The 19,715-nt window shown below is 39.7% G+C and overlaps 1 protein-coding gene across 4 annotated transcripts in view; it reads left to right on the top strand.

Annotated features, from left to right (window-relative positions):
* PTCD1 (pentatricopeptide repeat domain 1) overlaps positions 1 to 19,715 on the top strand; it is a 465,981-nt gene that overhangs the window by 113,861 nt on the left and 332,405 nt on the right. For all 4 annotated transcript variants that reach the window (XM_044089358.1, XM_044089361.1, XM_044089359.1 and 1 more), the window contains exon 3: positions 15,410 to 15,550. In XM_044089358.1, the coding sequence (XP_043945293.1) occupies positions 15,410 to 15,550 (141 nt within the window). The remainder of the gene's footprint in view (positions 1 to 15,409; positions 15,551 to 19,715) is intronic.

Raw genomic sequence — 19,715 nt, 5'->3', positions numbered from 1 at the left:
CAGGGTCTGTGGTTGGGCCACCCTTGTGTAATGGTATTACAATGGCTGTTTTCTAGGCTTCTTGAGTGTAACCATTGAAGAGCCTTATTTTAATCAGGGGTTTAGAGAAGCCATGTTTGACACATAATCAGGTAATCTGTTGTATCAGACTCCATAGATGAGGTGCTCTTAATTTATTAGAGGGCTACAAGAATTTGCTTCATGGTAATTAAAGGTGGTGGCTGTGATTGTGGAATCTGTTGCATAGCTTTAATTGTAGGTAAAGTAAAATTTGCCCTTAATCTGTCAGCTAGAATACTTGCTATTTCCTTTGGGTCAGAGTGTGCAGTATTATTGTGAACTAGCTCTGAACATTGTTGGTTGTTAGTTTTTAACTTCCTAACATAGCTAAAGAAAGATTTTAGTTCTTTTTGGCTTTAGTGACTGCTTTAAGTTGAATCTTAGCTTTGAGCTCCCTAATGGTTCCTTTAAGCTTTTTTATTAGTTTGCTTAAGAGTGTTCTTAAGGTAGAGAGAAAGAAACCTCTTCTAAGTGTTAAGTAATTGATTTCTTTTGTTATATAATTTTATTTTATTGGTATTCCACCACAAGGGTTTGTTTTTTTTAAATTTTCATTGTATTTGGTGCCAATAGGGACAGCCTCATCGATATAACTGTTGAAGTGGGTATATAGAAGTCAAAGGCACAGGCGGCAGGTTTAGTAATGGGATCCATCAGAGAATGAGTACAGCAGAATGTATTTAACTCATTAGCTTTTGAGAAGTCTCTAAACAGAAAGGAATTTACAGGGGATGTACCACCAGATGCTTTTCCATTTCACTGTTGCAGTGTTCATTACAGTAGGGGTCCCCTGCCAAGGGTGACTCGATGTCCGGCCAGTATACCAAAGCCTTTAGGTTGCTGTAAGATGCACCGTATGTCACACACATACTGCTCTCATAGCATAGGGCATAAAGGTGATGCCGAAATGTACTGTCCTCAGAACTTCTTTGCTGCCCGTCTAAATGCCATCTCTTGATCGTTGGTTTGAACACCCTCTCCATTTGCTGGTTCACCAAGTCATTTCAGATAAGTGCCCCTTTGGGTTTTTTGGTCTTATCTTTTTTTCTTTTTGATTGCTGCTTGTGGGGTAAATGCCAGTGTAGGAGACAGATTCCTCATAAAGCTCTTCACAAGCAGTGCTTATTTTGTCTCAGTGCTTCCTACGACCATAAGTGTTGTTCCATTTGTCAGGCCTTTGTTCCTAAGAATCTCTGTAGTCCGCTTTCCTCTTTGGTCTTATATTTGGAGAACCAACGTCTTAAGCTTTTGGCAAAAGACACGATGGAAGGAACCTTCTGCTCCAAGTGTCAGCCATCCTTGAAGGCCAAGAAATCTAGGTCCAAGTCTTCCCCTGTGCTGTCTCCACCAGACATCTCTCCCGACGCAAGTGAAGGCCTGGAGCTTCGCCCCGCCCCACCATTGGATTCTTTTGCCTCAACCATTTTGGAGGCCATTGTGGATCCGGCCTTGCAGACTTCCACTTTGGACGTTCAGGAGGGAACCACTACTGATTACTTCCAAGGGTCCTAGGGATGTTCCTCAGATTTTGGTTAGAGAGGAAGGTCCCAACTACAGTTATTGAATGTCATCTAAGGTCTGAGCCTACCAAATTTTTAAAAGGCGGACTTCCCTTTGAAGAAAAAGCAAAAGACTAAGAATGTTTCTTCAGCTCCTAAGGACTTGCAGACTGAATGGCAGAATTTCACTCGGGGGTTGTTTATTGCACTGATGGCTTTGAAACCTCCTCATGGAGTTTCTGTTCCAGCTCCCCCTTGGTTCTCTACTCCTCTCAAAAGACTTAGGGAACAGGATTCCTCTCAGAATATCCTGTTACTATAACCTTATAACACATGGAGACATTCATCCCAACCCTGGCCCACCCACACCCAATAACCTTCACTCCCCTACCACAACCCCCACAGTCAAGCTACCCATGAATACTCCCAATAGTTCCCTCCTAGCATTTCACCTAAATATTAGAAGTATTAACAATAAGATTCCCAACCTACACGCCCTCCTAGCAACCCACTCCCCAGACATTATGTGTCTTATGGAAACTTGGCTAAAACCCAGTACTACTGACCATGAGATACTACCTCCAGGATACAATATTCACCGGTTAGACCGTGCTACAAGGAAAGGAGGTGGGATAGCAGTCCTTTACAAAAATACTCTAACCATTAATAGAGATACCATTCAACCTCCCCAATTCAATAATGCAGAACTCCTCATAACCAAGCTACAAATTAACCAAAGCAAACACTTGAACATTGTCTGTGCATACATTCCACCAGGCAACAACGTAAATACCCTAGAAGATCTCCTTTACTGGTTATCCACTACCTATCCCCAAGAAAACATAGTTCTTGGTGATTTTAACACCGACTCCAACCCCCCCTCACTCTTATAAACTTATCTGGGTTTAAACAGACCATAACCTCTCCCACTAGGATAAACAAACCAACCAACAAGGAAAGTATTCTAGACTGGATCCTAGTTAATAACCAACCCCAACTGTACACAGCTGGTACTCTCCCTGATGACCTCAGCGACCATTGTCTAACCTATATCATAAAACATAAGGCAGGAAACCCTCATCAGCCCTAATATAAAACATTTAGAAATAGGAAAAACTTTGATGCTGCTATATTCCAAAATGAATTAAAAGCAGTTGACTGGTCAAAACTAAAAAATCTAACATTAGAGGAGGCCATAGATCACTTTAACACTAAATTCCCAAGTATCCTTGATTCCCATGCTCTAGCATGTACAATAAAAACTAGATCAAATACAGCACCATGGCTCACAAAATATACTAAAGCAAAAATCAAAACTAGAAACAGAGCCTGGGCCAGCTGGAGAACAATCAAAGCCCCACTTGATCATCTAAAATATCGTCAACTCAGGAATGATACAAAAAAATCTATTTTACTGGATAAAAAAAGCTTCTACCAAAATCTACAAAAACACCACAACAACCCTCAAAAGTTCTGGGCAGGCTTAAATCAACTACTTTGTCCAGGTCACTCCACCACCCCATCCCCGGCTAACTACACCCATAGTTCCCCAGAGACAATAGCTAGCGCCTTTAATATCTTTTTCACTGAAACAATTCAATCACTAGCAAATCAACTTAACCCCCTCTAACTTAAACCACATGCTTAAGCTACCTAATAATCACCCAGAATTTGGCTTCCAAGCAGTATCCACTAGTTTTATCAAAACACTTCTAAAAAATCTAAAACCTACCACCCTCGGTGCTGACCTCTTCCCTGCAGTGTACCTGCAAATAGCTGCAGATGCCATTGCATATCCCATATCTATCCTCATCAACAGAACCTTATCCGAAAATGCTATCCCCTCCCTCTGGAAAATATCTCACGTCATCCCACTCCATAAAGGTGGTAGCTCCTCAGACATATCCAACTATAGGCCCATTGCCATTCTTTCCCCACTAGCCAAAATAATGGAGAAATGTGTACACAAGCAACTAATGCAATACCTTTCACAGATTAATTTACTATCACACTCCCAGCATGGTTTCAGGCCATACTACAGCACCACCTCAGCCCTCCTTTCCTTTACTTCTGCCATAAAGCAAAACAGGAATGACAATAGGCTAACCTCTGCCGTCTTTCTTGACCTATCAAAAGCCTTTGACATGGTTAACCATGAACTTCTCATTGTTTCACTAAAATCTGTTTCCCTCAACAAACCTGCTATCCAGTGGTTCCAGTCCTACCTGACTGGTAGACAGCAGGCAGTACTATGGCAGGGCAAACTCTCCAGCCAGTTGCCTCTCACACTTGGTGTCCCTCAAGGGTCCATACTAGGTCCACTACTTTTCTCTATTTTTATCAACAACCTCCACACTGCTATCCCTAAAGCCACCTGCATCCAATACGCAGATGATTCCACTCTCATCTGCTCAGCCACCTCCCCATCCGACTTGCAAATCTTAACCCAAAATACATTTAACACTGTCGAGAACTGGCTCACCAATCAACTCCTACTTCTGAACCCCAATAAAATTAAACTTCTACTCTTCTCTCCCAGTAGTAGATCCACCATACTTTCATTCTCTGTCACATCTAACAATGATACCACTATTTCCCCAGATAATCACACCAAGCTGCTAGGGGTTATCATAGACAATAATGTCAAATTTGACCTACAGGTCAACAAAACCATACAGACCATCAATAAGAAGCTTGGATCCTTGTATAGAAACAAGACATTTTTAACCCCACTGGCTAGGACTACAATCGCCCGATCACACCTACTCTCTTATATGCCTCGCCTGTACTCTCAAACCTCAACAAATCCAAACTAGGTAAGCTGTCCCATAGCTACAATCATATTGCCAGATTCGCCACTGGCTCCACCTATAGAACCCACCACTGCCAGAACCTTAAACAGCTAAAGTGGCTAGAACTGCCCAGCTTAATTCAATTAGATCAACTCTTAATAGCGCACAAAATTTTGTACCACTCTGAGGATACCCCCTCACTTAAAAATATTAAGCCATATAGCAATCTAAGATCCCTACGGTCAGCCGATAAACTACTGGTCCAAACCCACAAAGCTAATAACTCTGCTGGTGAATCCCTGTTTGCCAACTTCATTGGCAAAACCTGGAATTCGTTGCCAAACTATATAACTCTACAATCCTCCAAAAGTCTCTTCAAAGAAAACCTCAAACAGTATCTCAAAGTGAATTGGCTATGCCCATGTACCAACCCTGATTAAGTTATAAACTAATACTACATCACCAAGCTGTGCTTCCAATCTGATGTCTCTTACTTTTAATTCTCTGTCTATGACAATTGAGTCCCTACTAGGGAATCGCTACTAACCCATTGTATGTAATCACTTTGTTTTTATAATTGTTTGCTAACTTCTATGTAATCTATGTAAGTTTGTCTTTGTGGAGCTTTTCTCCCCGGGCCTCTGCTGAAAATGGACATGTATTCAGTCGGACTATCCCGGTAAACAAATGTAAAATAAATAAAATAAAATAAAATAAATAAATTTGGATGTGGAATTTCTTGCTTATTCATCTCAGATTCCCTCTATTTTTGAGGAAATTTCTTTTGGGGACACAATTTCCAGACTGATAGTTCTTTAAATGGGATTGTGTCCATGTTTTTGAGGTACAGAAGAGGTATTACGACCTCCCAATGGACTCTGAGACCTTCTGCTGTTCCTCCTGTTTTGGCCGCATTGTTGGATGTCTTTTCTACTGCATGTAAAGGTCCTGATTCCCAGCCCCTTGCTCCCAAGAAACTTAATAGGTTTTATAGGGTGCCTGAGGACTGCAAATTTTTTCTGTAGATGTCCTGTGGTGTCTGTGGCATCTGATAAAGCCATCTCAGTTGCTGCCTTCTAAGTTACTTTCTTCTGATAAAAACAGCAGAACTATAGAAAGCCTAGGTAAGAAAGTTCACACCTCTGCTACCATAGCTTTTAAGGCTGCCAGTTATCAGACCCCATATGTCCAGATACATTTTGCCTCTTCTTTCCCCTGACCTGTTAGGTAGTTTCTTATTTCCCGGACTTCAAAGGCGAGAGTTCTGCTCTTTCCCTATTAGGGACTTTATCCCAAGTAGCTCACCATTCCATTAAGTTTAGTTATGATGCAGCAGATGTTTCTTCTAGGGCTGCTGCCTTTGGTTCTGTCGAGGAGATATTCCTGGCTTTGGCTTAAACATTTGCCTGGTGATATTAAGGCTAAGTTGATGGATTCTCCTCTGGACAGTAGTCACTTGTCTGGTAAAGCTGCTGCTGATTTGTTTACATCTCTTCAGGATAAGGGCCATTCCTTGCAGGAACTTAAACATGTTTTTGTTTCTCCTGTGCCTAAATTTCAGAGAAATTAGCCTAATAAGCCAGCTTTTGTTTGTAGGCAGTCTCGCCCCCCCCCACCCCCACCCAAGGGTAAGAAGGGTCGGAAACAGTCTCCTTCTGCTATAGCTACCTCTCAGAAGTCTCCCTTTCCTGATAAACCAGATGCTGTCTGACTAGCCTGTTCTTCTCAGCCACATTCCTCTTTCCCTTCCTGTTTGGTTAAAGATTACTCAGGACTCCTAAGTTCTGTCCATCATCCACCTAGGGTATTTCATGGTCTGGAAATATCTTCCCCCTTTTATGGGCATTCCTCAGCCGCCTCAGGAGCAGTTGCCTTCCTTTCTAGGAGTGCTTCGGAATCTTCTGACTCCGAGAATTATTCAGGAAGCTCCAGTTTCCAAAGGGGAAGGGTTTTACTCCAGAATGTATTTGGTGCCCAGGAAAGAGGGCACTTTGAGATTTGTTCTGGGCGTCTCTCATCTAAACAACTTTCTGAAGGATCCCTCTTTTCGAATACTGCCCCTTCAGACTTGATTCCCTCTATTGCTATCTCAGGATTATCTAGTTTCTCTGGACCTCAGGGATGCCTATCTTCATATCCCTGTTCATGCCCTTTTCAGGAAGTTTTTACATTTCTCTGTTGCTTCCTGGAAGTTTCAGTTCTGTGCTTTGACCATTGGCCTTTCTACTGCCCCAAGGGTTTTCCGCAAATGCCTCTCTCCTTTGATTGCTTTCTGCAGCTAAGGGGGATCCAACTCTTTCCCTATTTGGATGACCTCCTGTTTCAGGCATCCTCTCCAGAAATGTTTTTGAAAAATCTCAGTTTTACCATTTCCCTTTTGCAGAGCCTGGGGCTCATTATAAATTTCAAAAAGTCTGTTTTGACTCCTTTTCAGGATAATGTTTTTCTGGGGTGCAGGATCCAGACTGTTCCTGTGCTGGCATCCCTGCCTCCTCCCAAGTCCCTAACTCTCATTTCCTTCTTTTGGTCCCTTCTTCGTCTGACTTCAGTTACAGTCAGGGAATTTCTGAGGGCACTGGGGTTCATGGTTTCCCACTGTTCCTATGCTCCCTTTTGCCAAACTCCACATGAGAAAACTTTAGTGGTTCCTAAATTTAGTTTGGCTTCAGCAGTCTCATCCCCTCAAATTCTTAGTTCCTCTTCTTCCATGTCGTAAGCTGGAACTTCACTGGTGGATTTAGCAGTTGACTGTCTATCCAGAGCTTCTTTTTCATCCACCTCTTCCCGCTCAGGAGATGTTCCCAGACTATTTAGACATAGGATGGGGAAGCAACATTTGGCTCCGTAAAGGTTTAGGGAATCTGGCCATCTCATCAACAAAAAGACCATATCAACATCAAAGAGATGAGAACTCTTCAAGCTTTTCATCCTCTGTTCTACCCAGGTCCTCTCGAGGTGTTCACAGACAATACGACAGTGATGTGGTTTGTCAAGAAATGGGGGGGGGGGGGCAAGGCCTTATCTTTGCCGGTTGGCACTGTTAGTGTTGGAACTAGCTGTCCAGTATCAAGTTGACTCTCCAGAAAGTTTACATTCCCTCAGGTCAAGTTATTGTAGCAGACTCTCTGAGCAGGTCCATAACTTGTTCCCATAAATGGATGCTTCACAGGGATGTGTTTTTGGACATTGTTCACCAGTGGGGTACTCCTCAAATGGATCTTTTGCCTCCCCTCTGAACAGACATCTTCTTCTGTTTTGTGCCAAAGTCCCAAGTCCTCTGGTTTGGGAGGTAGACGCCCTCTCTTTTTCTTGGAAGGGGATGTTTCTTTATGCATTTCCTCCCTTTCTCTTCATTTCAAAAGTCCTGTTCAGAATACAACAGGATGCTCCCAAAATCTTGCTGGTGATTCCTTTATGGACGAGACAGAATTGGTTCCCTATTCTGCATTTAGCCAAGGGCAGTCATCACAAGTTACCTCACAAAGTGGACCTACTTGCACAAGACAAGGGATCTCTCATCCATCCCACCTGTCCATTCTTCAGCTGACACTGTGGGTGATGAGATTTTGATTCCACATAGACACCTTTTTTTCTAAGGACTTGCTTAGGGTCCTTCAGGAGACCAGGAAACCCACTACTAGGAAATCCTAGTTATCCAAATGGAAGAGGTTTTCTGTTTGGTATCTTTCTCATAACCTGGATCCACTTTCTGTGGCTGTTTCTTTGGCTCTCTCTTATCTGTGTGAACTGCTCAATGCTGGGTTGGCTTATTCTTCTGTAAATGCCCACTTATCAGATATCTCTGTCTGCCTTTATCACCTCCTTTAGCTTCTAGATTTTAAGCTAAACAATTCCTTAAAGACGTCCTTCATATTAGGCCTCCCAGGAAGCCTGTTCCTCCCCCCTGGGATCTTAATTTTGTTTTAGAGAAATTGACCCAGGCTCCTTTTGAGCCTGTTGCTTCAACGTCTTTGCAACATTTCCCTTGGAAGACTGTGCAGCTCTTACTTCTGCCAGATGGGTGTCTGAGCTTCAAGCCCTTATGGCTTGTCCTCCTTTTTTGGTGTTTTATATCAACAGTGACCCTTCTTAGTAATCCTGCTTCTTTTATGCCCAAGGTGGTGAACGAGTTTTCCCTTAATCAGTCTGCTCATTTGCCCACTTTTTTCCCTTCTCTGCAGTCTACCAATGAGAAGGTGCTGCACATGTTGGATGTGCATAGACAACTCAGATTTTATTTGGTTAAGACTGACTTTTCGTAAACCTGATCAGCTCTTTTCCTTTCATCCTAGGTCCGTAGGCCTGGCTGTGTCCAAGCAGACTATTTTTCTTAGATTTCTAAAGCCATTTCCTTGTGTTATTCATTTCATGGTAAGAGGCTTCCTCCTTCTGTTAAGACTTGCTCTTCTAGAGCTGTGGCTTATTCTGGTGCCCTTTTTCAAGGGTTTAGATACTAACTCTATTCTTGAGCAGCTATCTGGAACTCCGTGCATACATTTACCAAGCACTACAAGTTGGATGGAATTTCCAGAGGTACAGTTGGTTTTGCTAGAGCCATCCTTCATGGGTTCCTAGAGAGCTTTGCTGGTCCTTCCAATTCCCTTTCATCTTCCTGAGCTGTGGCACCCTCCCTTTTGTGACGAGTACTGCAACAGTGAAATGGAAGGACATTGTACAGTTGTGTAAAATCTTACCATAATGGTAGTAGTCCTTCTCTTTACTGTTGCAGTATTCACTCCCTCTCTCCTCCCCCTATTTATTTTCTGTTCTGGATGTATTCGTTATCTCTCTACTCCTTGAACTGGCATTCCTACTGGGGCTATCGGTTCTGAGGGTAGTACGTGCTGGTGTCACTTTTATGCTCTATGCTACATGCGAAACATACGTGTGATGTATGGCGTACCTTAGAGCAACTTAAAGGCTTTGGTGTACTGGCCAGACATCAGGTCCCCTTGGCAGGGGATCGTATTGTAATGAATACTGCAACAGTGAAGAGAAGGACATCTACTGTTATGATCAGATCTTAACACAAATGTACTTTTTAAAGGAATAGTTCACTAAGTTATGGTCTGATTTAACAAGGCAGGGTGATGCATATGGAGTTGTGCAAGAAGTGGCTATATTTTTGAGGACTAAATCAGTGATAAATGGGCCACTGCTAGGATGGCTAACAATTTATATAAGAGAGCTAGCATTTATGATGTCAAGGAAGTGTTGGAAATTAGGATCTCTGGCAATTTTGGTCAGTCACTTTACTGATGGGTAGTTGAAGTCTGCCATTAAGAAAGTGTTGGGAATAATGGGGATTTCAATGAATTTGATGCAATAGCTGTCATACTTAGAAGGGTCATGTAGAGGGTGTTTTGTAACTAGCCATGAAGTGGTAATTGGTCTTGATTATGGTGATTTGGACATCAGGAGTTTAAATGTGGTGTCCTGAGATTTGTTGAGGTGATGGCATCTTTAATTAATACTGATTCTTCCCAACAAAATATGTATGCCCATATATATATATATATATATATATATATATATATATATATATATATATATATATATATATACACACACACACACACACACACACACGTATACATACACATACATATAAGAAGATATATAATTAAAATGCATGTGTATGTTTTTCAGATGAACTTTGTGGGTATTTCACATCTGATTTGATGAAAACTGAATAAGGAAGCACTTTTGGACATTTATTATAGTCTGCAGCATAAATTCAGCAAAGTATCCTCAATGAAAACTTAGTATAATTAAAAATGTGAGACTGTGACAATAAAGGAATGAATAAGACATTTCTGCCTTGCTTTGAAAGGCTATGTCTGTTTCACATTTGAGATTTCATCATGAAACTTTTGTGTAATAAAAACAGGGTGTTTAATTGTAAAACCCAGTCAAGAATGTAGTTCTAACATCAGAGCTTCCAGTGCCTCACACCCATGGAGTTGCGCAAGAAGTGGCTATATTTTTGAGGACTAAATCAGTGATAAATGTTACAAATGATGAAGTATATAGGATTTTTACTTCTGACGTAGTGAAAACTCGTTATTTTTATATTCTTAACATTAGTTTTACCTGGTCTTTTGTGCAGTGTTTAACTAGCCTCTACATGGAAGCATGGCCATAATGCTAGCCTGACAACAAAAGCCCTCTGAAATGCTGGATTTACTAGTTGTATATACTTTCTTGGAAGGCTGTTCATATTCAGACGTCAGACACTTCTGATAAGAAGCTTTGATATAAAACATGCACTTCCACTACTAAATGTCAAATGACAAAGCTCTGACAAGCAGAGTCACTGAAACCTAATGGCCACAGTGCTAAAATGGTTTTGTTTTTTGCAGGGTAGAAAGACCCCTGATGTGAGGATAAAGCCCTCCATAGTACTCCCTGAACTTATACATACCAACTCTGTTGTCATATCAGCTAGAAGGGAGAAGTCTGTCTAAAACGGTATCACTACCAGTGCAAACTTAGAAATTTCACCAACAATGATTTCCTATGAAGACAGTGTTTGGTGATCTGATCCTCTGAAAATTAATACTCAAGGAATCACACTTTATTCAGCTGTAGAGGAACCAAAACACAAGCCCTTCACTGACACCAAATGAATGTATTCCTCCAGCAACTCCTTCAGCAGTCTAACATGGGTGCACAAGCACTTCACTCACACCAATTGAAACATATCCCCCAGCGACCCTTTCACTAGTCTGCCCATGTATGCACACACATTTCACTGATACCAAATGAAACATTTCCTCCAACTACCCCTTCAGTGGTTTTGTTCATGTGTGCACAAGCATACGCCTAATGAAAACATTCCTACAACAATCCCTTCAGTAGTTTGTCCATGTATGCTTAAGTATTTTTGTGTTTGGGAAAAGAAGGAAAAATAATACTATGACATTCTAAATCATGTGTATCATTTTTAAATACATATTAATAAATTACATGCTTATAAATTCCAAGTGGAAATGAAATAATATAGAGAGGCAGTGCAGTATCTAATGAAGTAAGAACCAAAGAGTAGATTGTTTAATTTCACAGGGAACCAAAACAGGACTGGGATAATGGATTAAGCAGGCATATAAAGAAAGATTAAGCTGAGGGTGGGATTGTATATAGTGTCACAAGTGATGTCACAAAGTGGACATGGGTTACTAAAGTGGGTGGTACTTTTGAACTTCTGGACGCAGCAGCAAAGAGGATTGGAAAAGGAGACAATGCACCTTTAACATTCTAAGTCAGGATAGAGCCCAATATCCTGCATCTTAGTATTAATCGTATACTGTAGCTCCTTACACTTCCTTTTCTTATGGGGGTATGGCAGAGAATTGAGAACCTTTAATATTATTATTTCCAAAGGATGGAATAAAAAAAAAATCCTTGTTTTTTTGTTTCTCCTTGGTCTCCACTTGCCAGCGTTTAGGTAGCAGTGATTTAAACATCAGACCTGAACCAATGAGTTTGCAAGACCCCCCACCCCACTTTCTGCAGGGAATCCCTGACTATCACTCAGTTTAAATTCAGTAGCAAGAAACAGCTAGCTGTAAGGCCACTAGTGCATGTCTTGTTGATGTTTATGCTAACACATTCATATGCACACCCATGTGCCACTACCAGTAATTCAGCTTTCACAGTATATTCAGAAGTGGCAGAAAAAAGGGGGTGGAAGAAGGGAAGTGAGGGGAGGGATCCCATCACTAAGACCAAACCCCTATATTTCAACATTATAAGCTAAAACATCTGTTCACTAGTATACCCATAAGCAATCGTGTATCCATAAATGAAATACACTAATATTTAAAAGACCATATTAAAAAAGTGACAGGTGTACTTTATATATTTTGTTACATATACTAATCCACAAACATCATCAACTCCTCTGATGAACCAGTTCACAATACATAGTATGTAGTATACGGTCAAGAAAACCTTTAAATTATTGCAACCAAGTCTGTAACTTTTGTGCCAGCAAAGTAGTTTTTCAGGAAACAGAGGTGCTGCAGTTGAATGCCCAGTCTTCAACACTGTCACAAGCCCTTTTTATTGTAAAGTCAATGCAAATACTACTTAGGATGGCAAAGAAGAAAAGTATGTTTCTATAAGCACGTTTTTTCTGTTTATAAATCAAAAGTGCATGTCCACAGCTCCATTACTGTAGTGGTAGGTTCCTCAAACATTTTAATGTTCTTTACTGTTTTAAACTCTTGCTGTATTACAGGGGCACTTGCCTCTCCTCACAGATCTCATATACAATTTCATTACTTTCTTGACTGCACTTGTCATTTCAGCCCTCTGTCATAAAGCTGTTTGAAGCTTAAAAAAGCAGAAATGGCTTCCTTTAGCAGTTGGTGGTGACCCGCGGTAGTGGTGCTGCGGTAGCATTGCCGCCTCACAGTAAGACGTTGCCCCGCTCAATTCTCAGCTAGAGCGTCTTCTGTGTGGAGGCATGCGTGAATGAGCGTGCCTTTGTTGAAGGTTGTGCATCAGGGCTGGTAACTCGGCACGTAAAAATCCACTACCAAAACATTAGCGGACCGGAGTTCCGCTGTGGCCACCCCTAACCGGGATAAGCCGAAAGACACAACTTTAGCAGTTGGTAGGGCTGATGCCTGCTGTTCAAACCTGGTTCCACCTTCCTCTGTGTGATCAGAGTGATGTACCGGGTTTGTTGGTCTAGTTGCAGCTTTCTCTTGTACTTCATGTAAGGTTTCTGCTAGGTCAGAAAAAGGCTAACGGTGGCTGAAAAACAAAAATACTTTAGCCCAGGGTTATCAAGGTAACTTAAAATGGATGCCCTTCTTTCTATTCTCACCTATAACCAGAATGAAAGCTACCCTTTTTTCTGTGTTGACAGCAGAATAATCCTGCTCCACATAGATCCTGGAATCAGCGTTCATCAAACACCTCCTAGGTTTTATAAGCTGGCTAATAATCTCTCCTTAAGGGCAAAAGAGAGGAAGTGAACTTTGATGTACCTAGGTGGTCTGGGCCATCTTGATAAGAGATCTTTGGCCTTCTTTTGTTATGATACATCAGAAAGTTATGTAAACAACTTATTTACAAATACTGTACAGTCAGCCCCTTCCTTTTGCTCCAGTAGACCACATTTCCAAAGATTCTTACATCAGGCTCTGTCTTCAGAGTTTGATTATCATCCGTTCTAAGTGCTAGAGGCTTGCATTTGCGGCTTCAACTCTTGCCTTTATCTCTACATTTTCATCTGTAGCAGATTGGGTGGCATCTGAATGTTCTCTCCGGGATTCATCTATTTTGGACAGCCTTGCATTGTTTTATTCTTGCAGGTTATGATTTATTCCTCTGAACCCATTCAGAGAGACTTGCTGCTCTTCCATACTTTGGGCTTCTTGGTTGGTCTCTAATGGGTGTTCACTACATTTACTGTTTCTGGCACACTGCTTAAAATGATGATCTTGTCTTACAGAATTTTCCTTCCTCATCATAGGGCTTCTAATGTTTGCATCAGGCATTTTCTAGAGCTAAGTAAAACTTGCAATATAAAAAAATCTCCATGGAGGGCAGGGTTCCTGCTGTTGACTAGAGGAGTGCCATAGCAGAAGTTCTTGATCCATACATTTTTTATTAGTCGAATTATAGCCAGGACTTTATTACTTTTATCACAGGCCCATTTGCTGATGGGCATAATCCATTGTATAACTTTTCATACACCAACCACCCTTTGTGTTTCTTTATTTGGCAGTTCTAACTATGCATCCTGTCACATTCCACATGTACATGTGCTTGCATTTTTACAAGTACCACTGATTTCTGCATAGATACGGCATATGAAAGTACTTCTAGTTTATTTCTATAATCACTTCCTACGTAAGATCCAGTCTCCAGACTTGCAGTAGCTTCTCTGCAGCTTATTTCTTTAACCATATGTGGAAATGCACCTTTAATAAGGTCAAATGCACTTCCCAAAAATACAGTGCTAATGGTACTGAAATCTGTTCAGTCTGATTTTGTCAAATGAAGTGAAAATCTTACATGCAGAACACACAAAGTTTGCATTTTGCAGTGCACAGAGCTATGATGTTCTTTTCTTACGAGTAATTCAGAATGCATTACATATGTTTTTCTAGTTGAGCTGAAACAAGATGGTGAGTAACATAAACTGAAAAATAGTTTTGCAATAGTAAGGTTGTATTTTTGCAGTTTAATAGGATCAGAATAGCCGTAGCAGCTGCTCATTTATTTGGGGGGGATGCAGCAGTCCAGACTGAGAGACTGTGACTGCTACATACAGTTTTTCACCTTGCTTATACTGACTATTTTGGTTGTGCATTGGAGCAAAATGTGTCATACATTTCAGCAGTAATCCGTTTCACTCTTTTAGCATATTTTGCTATTCATCATTAAAATTATTAAAAGTGTACAGTCGTGGTTTTAATATACTTCATTGTACTTTGTAACATCCGTCCCATCCAAGTAAAATTATATGGGCAGTTTCTTAATAAAATGAAAAAAAAAATTTGTAAACTCTGTTAAGTATCTGCCAACATAATTTTACTGAATCTCTTGATATCGTATGGAGGGGCAACCCATAAACTTTAAAAGATGAGGCCCCAAGCATGCTTTATGGTGCTCCCATTAGCATCTGTGGACACACCCACACACGCTCCCTCCTTTGACATCACGAAGATTAAAGTTCAGTTAACTATTTGATGATGTTCCAGAGGAAGAAGTAATATCTTACAGAGGATTTTATTTTTAAACACAGCACCTTAAGACAGGCACAAACAGGAAGGAAGTGCAGTGCACCACTGGAGACAAACATGTCGTAGTTTATAAGGTGAGTATACAACTGTAACTGTACGATCTAAGAAACTAGCTTAGCCAGTGTTCTACATGCCAAAATTTTGCCAGTAGGAAGAATGGCATGAACATTTATTATTAAAGTGCAAATGTTTGTTATTGGAAATGAATTCCATTGTGTATATTTAAATGTACACACGTGATGAATATACATGTGTGCGGACGCATGTTGAAGTTTTTTTTTTTTCCTGCTTTTAGTTGGCAGAAGCACTGGATCTGTTTGAAACCCAGATGTTGAAAGTAGAACGCCTTCAGCCTGAGGAATATAATTTCACTGTTCTGATGGGAGGTTGTGGCAGAGTTGGCTATGTCAAGAAGGCTTTCAAGCTCTACAATGATGTAAGTAGCCTAGGTTTTAGAAACAGAAATAGATCAACTATATCACTAAATACGAGCAAGTACCTGTTTGTATCTTACACCTCCTTATTCCCCCTTCTTCACTCACTTCCTTATTTCAATCAGTTTCTCTCCTGACTCTATCTAAATATGCTGTAACATTTTTTTTCGGTACTTGCGTATTATCTCAACCACATTCGAAACAACTCTGTGACTTTGCATTTGGCTCATTTTCTTTACAGAAAAGAAATCCTGCATCTGCAAACAAGTTGAGGAAGCAATAAAATACAACTTCCTCGGATGACAGTGACACTCACAGCAAATAAATTGCACAGATTACTATTTTTTTTTTATCTCATTGTGTCGCTTTTCTCCATGGCTCTTTGCTGACAAAGGGTTACTAGCTAGTTGGTCATTCATGATAAAGAAATGTCGGTACTTGCGTCGCAAGTGCATATAAATGTATAATGAACTTTTAGCAAACTAGTCATGACATTTCCTGTGAGCTTTAGCATCTTATATTTTAGGAGAGGCTGTATAATTTCACAATGCATGCATTTTCAAGCTAGCCAGCTAGTCTTGCTCCTACATTCTAAGCCAGGATGAACGCTGATTCTTTAAAAAGTTATCAGTTTTACAGAGTCACACTTAACACACCTTTGTAAGTTTAGCACCACTTTAACAACAGTTGTCTGTGCCAGAAATGTGGGATATAAGACATAACTCTTTCTAATGAAAGCTAACAAGGAAGAGGATTGTTAATGAGCTCTGCAGATTACATTGAGAATTAAAAGACCCAGTGAACGATTCCTTTCTTTCTTTTTTTTTTTTTTTTTTTTTACTGTCAAACTTGTAGTGTTGTCCAATGAGGTTTTACTTCATGCCTGGCCGCCGTTGATCATAGAAGCGCGATTACTTTTCGGTTTACAGAATGAGCTACCTTAACTGTCACCTTATTATGTGGTTGCGATAATACGTAGGTCATTTTTTTACATATTATCACATGAAGTAAAACTGGTTGGATAACACTAAAAGTTTGACAGGAAAATGACAAGAAAGGAATCTTTCACCGGATCTTCATTTCAGAGGGCTGCTACACACCAAGGATCGGGAGTACCTGATGTCAGTTTCTACCATCCTAACATCAAGTCACACAGTGCTTTAGAATGTGGTTGCAATAATATGTCCCGAATTCCCTCCACTCAGGAGATCTGAAAGATTGATGGATAAAGAACCCGTAGTGTACAATGCAAAAAACTACAGGGGCAGGGGATGGGGTTATCAGGAAAGGAAGGAAAAGAGATGGAATTAACTGAGTTTATTACACAGGATGGTTACAAATGGTCTTACAAAGATTTTAACATTTTCAATTATTCTGACATTGTTGTTGATAGGACACTTTTTGATTTATTTTCTAAGGGGTTTGGGTTTATACCTAGACAGAGAACTAACATGTTCAAACTACTGGTGGATGTGAAAATGTTTTTGAGGAAGAAAAATTTGGAAATATTTTTTAATGGAAAAGGAACTACTTTTAACCAACACAGTTTGGCACGTACCAGTACTTTTAATCCACCTTTACATCCTCAGTTGAGGAATTTTGAGTTAAAGGTAGGAAAAAGAATTAAGGTGTAGTTTGAAACATAATTTTGTGTACCCGAATTTGACAATGAAAGAAAATCAGGTCCTACAAGACCTGAGTAACAATGGTAACTTAAGGGTAATGAAACCAGACAAAGGTGGGGCGGTTGTCCTTATGGATCACATTCACTATGAAGGCAAAATGATGGAATTACTGAATGACACCAACAAATATTCTAGAATTTCCTTGAATGAAATTAACATAGCATACAGGAAAATTCAGGTTACTCTAAATGATTTACTTATGGAAGGGCTTATTGACATTAAAACCTATCACTATTTAAATGTTGAGAAAGCTAAGGTTCCTTCTATTTTTGGGATCCCTAAGGTGCACAAGGACATCAACGACCCTCCCTTACGTGCTATAGTGTCTGCAAATGGGTCAATAACAGCACCTTTAGCAAAGTTTGTTGACGTGAAGGTGAAAGGGTTAGTCTTGAACAATGTTAACAATTTAAAGGATTCCTGGGATTTTTTGAAAAAATTAAAACCCAATTTGTATGATGATGAACTGGCTTTTGGGACTTTAGATGTAGTTGACTTGTTTACCAGTATACCACATGACGTAGGTTTGGAGTGGTTTGAGGAGATGTTGACTGGATACAAGGAAATTTCCCAAAATGAGTTTAGGACAATTTTGGTACTAATGGAGCTGGTGTTAAAAAATAACTTTATCTTTTTTCAAGGAGAATATTTCAAACAAGAAAAAGGAGTGGCCATGGAGGCACATTGTGCCCCTACTTATGCTAATATAGTTATGGCCTATTGGGAGAATGAATACTTATTAAAGTCCCCTTTTAAATGTTATTGGACACTATATGGAAGGTTTTTAGATGACCTTTGTTTTTTATGGAGAGGGAATTTAAACAATTTTGATGAATTCGTGGAATACCTTAAAGGTACAACTGAGTTTTTTGACTTTACTTATAAATTCAATGAACATGAGTTAACTTATTTAGATGTTAATATAGAGAAGAAAAATGGAAATTTTGTATCCAGGATTCACAGAAAGGAAACCTTCTCAAACTCTTACCTGCATTTCGCTAGTGCCCACCCACTACATCAGAAGAAGGGGGTAATGAAAGGGCAACTTGTTAGAATGTGTAGGATGACCTCAGATGATGAAACCTTTACAGGTGAAGTGTTGAAACTGAAAGAGTTATTTTTAAACAGAGGATACCCTGGTGAGTTGTTTGACAAAATATTGAAAGAAGTACAGGAAGAAAGGAAGAGTAGATTGGCCCCTATTTTGGGGAAAATTTCCCCTGAAAAAGGAAAAGATGATAAACCGAGTACCGGGGTAAGCAATGAGTTTAACTCAGGGTTTGTCACCACCTATGATGGTCAGTCTAGTATTGTGAGAAGGATAATAGATAGGGAATGGGACAATTTTCTAAGGTCTCGGATTTAAAATATATATTTGATGAACCTTTAACATATACCTACCGTAAGGGGAGTACCATTAAAAATGTTTTGGAAAGGGGTTCTTAACAAGTTTAAGGAAGGTAAGTCAACTAGGGTGAAGAAAGGGTTGTACAAATGTGGGAGGTGTAATTATTGTGCTTACCTTAAAATAGGAGATTCCTTTTATTTGGAAGCTAGGAGAAGGAAATTATTGTTACACACGTATGTTAATTGCGACTCCAAGGGGATTATATATTTAGTTACCTGTAATGAATGTGAATCCTTTTATGTAGGTAAATCTGAGAGAAAACTAAAACAAAGAATTTATGAACACCTGTACGATGTTAGAAACAAATGTGAAAACAATGCATTGTATAAACATAGTTTGACATGTAAAACAAAAGGATTTCAGTTTTTTGTACTTGAGGTAGTTCCCTTGGACCCGAGGGGTGGGATGTGGGAGACCCTGGTTGAGTACAGAGAATTGTACTGGCAGCTAATTTTGGAAGCTAATAGACGTCCGGGTCTAAATGATATGATATCTTTAGCGCCAGTATTAAAATTAAGATCTGCCAAACTGTAAAAGTTCTTTAACCATGTGTGTTCATTATTTATTACATTTACACATACATACTTGTGACACAAGAGGGAGCTCTAGGTCTTTTTAACATTTTATGTTTTGAATTAAACTTAATAATGGTTTTAAATGTTTTTTAATATTCATGTGATGTGTTGAATATTTAGGGGAAATGTAATGTTTTAAAGTAATTGATGTATTTTAGTGTCCTATACACACATACATATTTACTATTTATTTTTTAGAAGAGCATTAGGTAATTATTAATTGCTTTTAATTATTAATTATTAATTGCTTTTGGTTTCCTATTGGATGTCTGAAGGGATGAAGTTGTATTTAAATGGGTAGTGTGGGTTGTTTTAGCCATCTGATGAAGTTGATGACGAAAACGTGTATTGTGTGTGCTATACGTTAATGTGGATTGCTTTTTTCATTAAACGGAGTTTCTCAAACGGAGTTTGCTTCCAACTGGGTTTAAACTTTGTTAACACTAAAAGTCTGACAGGAAAATGACAAGAAAGGAATCTTTCACCGGATCTTCATTTC

The sequence above is a fragment of the Protopterus annectens genome, chromosome 12.part0 (assembly GCF_019279795.1).
Source record: "Protopterus annectens isolate FY-2018-M chromosome 12.part0, PAN1.0, whole genome shotgun sequence".
NCBI lineage: Eukaryota > Metazoa > Chordata > Ceratodontiformes > Protopteridae > Protopterus > Protopterus annectens.
The sequence above is the reverse complement of the archived record's forward strand: the minus strand, read 5'-3'. Positions and strand labels throughout refer to the sequence as shown.